A 4,315-nucleotide genomic window follows, 5' to 3' on the forward strand; every position below is an offset into this window, starting at 1 on the left:
GGCCGGCAGGGCGGCGGGCACCCCCGCCTCTCGGCAGCCCGATGGCTGTGCAATCCCTCAGCAAAGCTCGGGATTTTCTTCTGAAAGCTCTCATTTCCTTACTTCGGTGGAATGTAGTCCATACTACTTACATTTTTTGATTAGTAATTGCAATGGCTGCATTTTTAAGTAGTTGCAGGCAATAAGCACTCAACTGAAAGCAGTTACTTGACAATTCTAACTCTTAAATAGCTGCAGAAAATGCAAAAAGAAAAAGCAAACCTGCAAAATGAGTTGACCGACTTTGAAGAGCGTATAGAAGCAATGACATCTCATTTGAAAAACGTAAGACAAGAGTTCAGCTTCACTCAGGTAAATGGCTACCTCCAGCAGATCCGTGTTACCAGACAGACCTGTACCCTGAGCACCTTTCTGTGGCTGGCATCCCTGTGTTTTGCCCACTTTGCTAGAGATTTGTCAGGACTTTATTCCAGGACTTCAACAGGAAACGAGTTAAACTATGTATCTCAGAGGTATTACGTGACAGTCGTTTAAAAGCCCATCTGAGATCAAATGACTGCACCTAGAAGAAAGCCAAGAAGGATACATTTTAGAATTCTTACTAATGGAGACTTTTGTAGATGATAAGAAAAATCTGGTCAAGGAAAATAAAACATCAGTGTAAGGGAAAAGCAAATTTATCTTTATAAGGGTCAAGAGTTAATCATGAAATGCTAGTGAAGAGTTAACTCATGGACATGAAAAATGAAATGAGATGGTTATGGTGCAAGTCTTCACTTACACTCTGAGATAATTGGCCAAAATGGGTGGTTTAGATTTTTAAAGAGTCACAAGTCAAAGCTGCACACCTTTCAAGTAAAAGATCCTAGGTGAAAAAGTCTATAGAAACTTCCCTGCAGAAACTTTTTAATTTTTTAAAATTTTTTTTTTCCCCTTAAGAAAGGTCTAAATTTTTTTTGTGCTAGAGTCAAGTTTTAATCTGCACATAAAGAGACAGCATGTAGTAGCCTCTATTTAAGAGAAGTTTCCAGTAGGTAATAGATTTGTTATTATACAAGGAAGAAAACCCCTGTTACATCACTTTTGTGGGATAGAGTGGACAATATAGAGATACTGCTATAGGCCAGCCCGGTAGTGTTCTGTCTCTGCACAAAACAATAAAATGATTTCTTTTGCTGTGCCTCCTGAATCTCACGTAAAGCCGCTGATAATCAAGAGACTAAGATTTTGATTTTGAAATATTAAGATTCTGAATCTTGGGTGAAATATCTTTGAATTTATTTTTTAGAGCTATAAATGGTTGATCTGTGGATATCTGATACAATACAGAGTGTGTGCGTGTATATATATATTAGAATACATATATCTGAGGTACTAAAATCCAAACAATAAAGTTGCTCTGAAAATTCCTATATTTACATGACAAAATCATACCATCTCTGACTTGGGATTTGATTGTATGTTAAAAAAGGGGGTTTTGTTGATATATGCCTCTTGCTTATTGTAAAATGTTGAACTGTATTATTCGCTAGTCTCTTTACAAAGCCAGAGAGAATGAAATTGAAACTGAACAACACTTTAAAGCCCTTGCTGAGAGAGAACGTGGACGTCTCAAAAGTGACATTAAACGACTGGAAGATGAGATTGTTTCCTTAAGAGAAAAGAAAAACACTCAAGAAGTAAGGTGTAAATTTTTTTAAGAGAACACCCATGGTGCAATTAGGTTTTATGACTTGTCCTTGTTTGAATTTACAGAAATAATAGTGTAAGTCAAAAATAGCTAATTATAATTAAATCTTATAAACTACAGTAAATTATCTGAATGTACTTTTCACAGTTAATACACAATTAACAAAAAAGAAAACTAGCAATTCTGTTGACAACAAGACGTATGTAAACTTGTTAAAGTATCTTTAACTGGTTGTTTCAGTTACTATGCAAAGAAAATTAGACATTTAATATTAACCCTTTATCTCTAATTTTATTAGAATACTATAAGTAAAACCACTAAGAAGCTGGAAAACTTGAAACAACAGATGAACTGTGATGAGGAAGTTCTGGAGAGCTGGATAAAGGAATCGAATCGTATAGATAATGATGCTATTACAATCCAGAAGTATGCACAACAAGATGAAGGGAAACTAGGAGTAAGTAGATATTGCAGCCATTTTCAGAAACAAAACATAGAGCGGTTTTAGCATTTGAAGACTTCGTTATGTTATCAAGTCAGGTAAGACGGAGATAAGATTTTGTACAAGGCATTTAAACTAGTTTCCACTTAGCACAACAGTGCAATTCCATATGAGGTTCATTTTAAAGGTCAGAGAGAACAGGCTTTACAAAAGGTGAAAGGCATAATTGAAGAGATTAATTTGTTTGTTCGTCTCTGTAAAATTTTAGTTTTTCTGAGAACGTGCACAAATGGGTAATAAAGTCTAGAAAACAGTGCCATAGAATTAAGAAAGGACAAATAGTGTACATTTTCCCATTAGAACTGAATTTGTTAATAGCACTGAGAACCAAGTACAGCTATTTCAGTAAAGGTGCCTAGAATAATGAACAATGGTATAAATAGACATTACAGTACCAAGTTCAGACTTTATAAGGGTTAGTTCTCAAGTATAATATTAATTTAGAGATAAGTATCTCTAGTTAATATTCTTTTGAGCCTTTAAATAAAGGGAGAAGAAAATTGATTTTTACTCATTAAGTACCTAACCCAAAAACTTCAGCTTACACAAACAGTCTTACTGATATCGTTACGTTAGCAAGTCACACAGCATAGTAGGAAAAGTAAAGTGAGATAGCTGATGGACACCACATATGCATTTATCTGTGGTGGAGGATTACTTTAGCCTGGCTCCAGTTTGGAGCCCAAGGGCTGACAAGAGATTATAGCCTCTTGCATGACCAAAAATTTGGGAGGCTAGATTCTCATGTGTTTTTTTTTTTTTTTCTTTTCTTCCTCTAAAACAGAAACAAAATTGATGCCTCAGTAATTTTACCCCTAATTATAGCAGAGCTTTAATAATTTATAAGACATTATATATTTGTAAATATTTCAAATACATTATATTTTTGTATCAATTCATTTTAGGCATTAACCCTTCAAGTAGAAAAGTTGACCATGCAAGCAAATCAGAAGCGCAGAGCTCTTGATAATGAGCTTACAGAAACCATAACAGCTCAGGTTTGTGCTTAAGGTTCTTGAAGATATCTTGTTATATATGAAATTTTTAAAATCCGAAATCATGGGAGTGCTTTCCTTTGAACAGATAGAGCTTGACAAGACAGCTGAAGATTTTCGCAGAGTTCATCAGGAAAGGCAAGAAGTCATCAGGCAGTGGGAGAATGCAATACAACAGATGCAGAAAAGAGATCAACAGATTGATCATTGTGCTTTGGTAAAACTGCTGTAACTCACCCGTATCACTATATCACCCTACTTTTTGTGTCTATGATATTGGTAGGAATTTTACCAGTTGCACGTAGAATGATTTGGTCTTTTAGATGTTCAGTGTTCTCTTTGTGTTTACATCTCTATTTTATTAAGGTGTTTCAAAGTTCAGATATTACTGAAATACATGCAGAATTTATTTTGAAAGCAGTATCTCTCAGTGTAAGTAATGGTGCTCTTCTTGATACTATGTAAGGTTTAATTTCCAATCTCAAGGTCGTTGGAAAATGCAAAGCATGCCAGTTTCAGTATTTTCTTTTCTATGAGCTAAGAATCTAAGAAGTAAGAAGATGGGATGTTAGAGTGTAAGGACAGTCAACTGCATGGAGGGGATTCTGTGTCTGGGATTCAATATACAAAAGAAAATAGAAGATTTATTATTGAAGGAATTAGCGTTGCTACCTTTGTGAACAAATGCACAACTAACCTTTATTTCAAAATTATGATAAATAATCACATTGAGTTTAAAAATTGGTCCTTAAGTACATTCTGCAAATGGAGAGAAGCAACAGCACTCTTCTAATCCAAAAAAGATCCTGTTAGGCGTTATGAGTTAGTATTAATTTCTAAAAGATATAGTTGTCATTGGTTTTGTCAGTGTCTTATGCACAGATGGTACAATGGCAAGAGGTACAAATAAAGTATATTTTATCGTGGCTTTGACAGGAGAAGGGTGAACTCCTCAGAAAGTTCTGCAGGGCAATAGAACAGATGCACCAGAAAAAGCCTGAAGGATCAATGTAGAGAAAAAAATTATAAGTGTGGATTCCAAAGTAACAATGGCTTTTTTTGAACAGGGGGAAAAGAATAATTGCATGTATGAGAAGGCTCTACCTAAATCCTTGGCTCTGCTAGTAT

The 4,315-nt window shown here is 35.0% G+C and overlaps 1 protein-coding gene across 1 annotated transcript in view; it reads left to right on the forward strand.

Moving 5' to 3' along the window:
- The window catches only part of CCDC39 (coiled-coil domain containing 39), a 21,966-nt gene that overhangs the window by 755 nt on the left and 16,896 nt on the right, over nt 1-4,315 (forward strand). The window contains exons 2-6 of the mRNA XM_009895326.1: nt 232-351; nt 1,533-1,679; nt 1,989-2,147; nt 3,098-3,190; nt 3,276-3,404. Coding sequence (XP_009893628.1) covers nt 232-351; nt 1,533-1,679; nt 1,989-2,147; nt 3,098-3,190; nt 3,276-3,404 — 648 coding nt within the window. The remainder of the gene's footprint in view (nt 1-231; nt 352-1,532; nt 1,680-1,988; nt 2,148-3,097; nt 3,191-3,275; nt 3,405-4,315) is intronic.

Source organism: Charadrius vociferus, unplaced genomic scaffold (assembly GCF_000708025.1).
Source record: "Charadrius vociferus isolate BGI_N301 unplaced genomic scaffold, ASM70802v2 scaffold311, whole genome shotgun sequence".
NCBI classification, from domain to species: Eukaryota; Metazoa; Chordata; class Aves; order Charadriiformes; family Charadriidae; genus Charadrius; species Charadrius vociferus.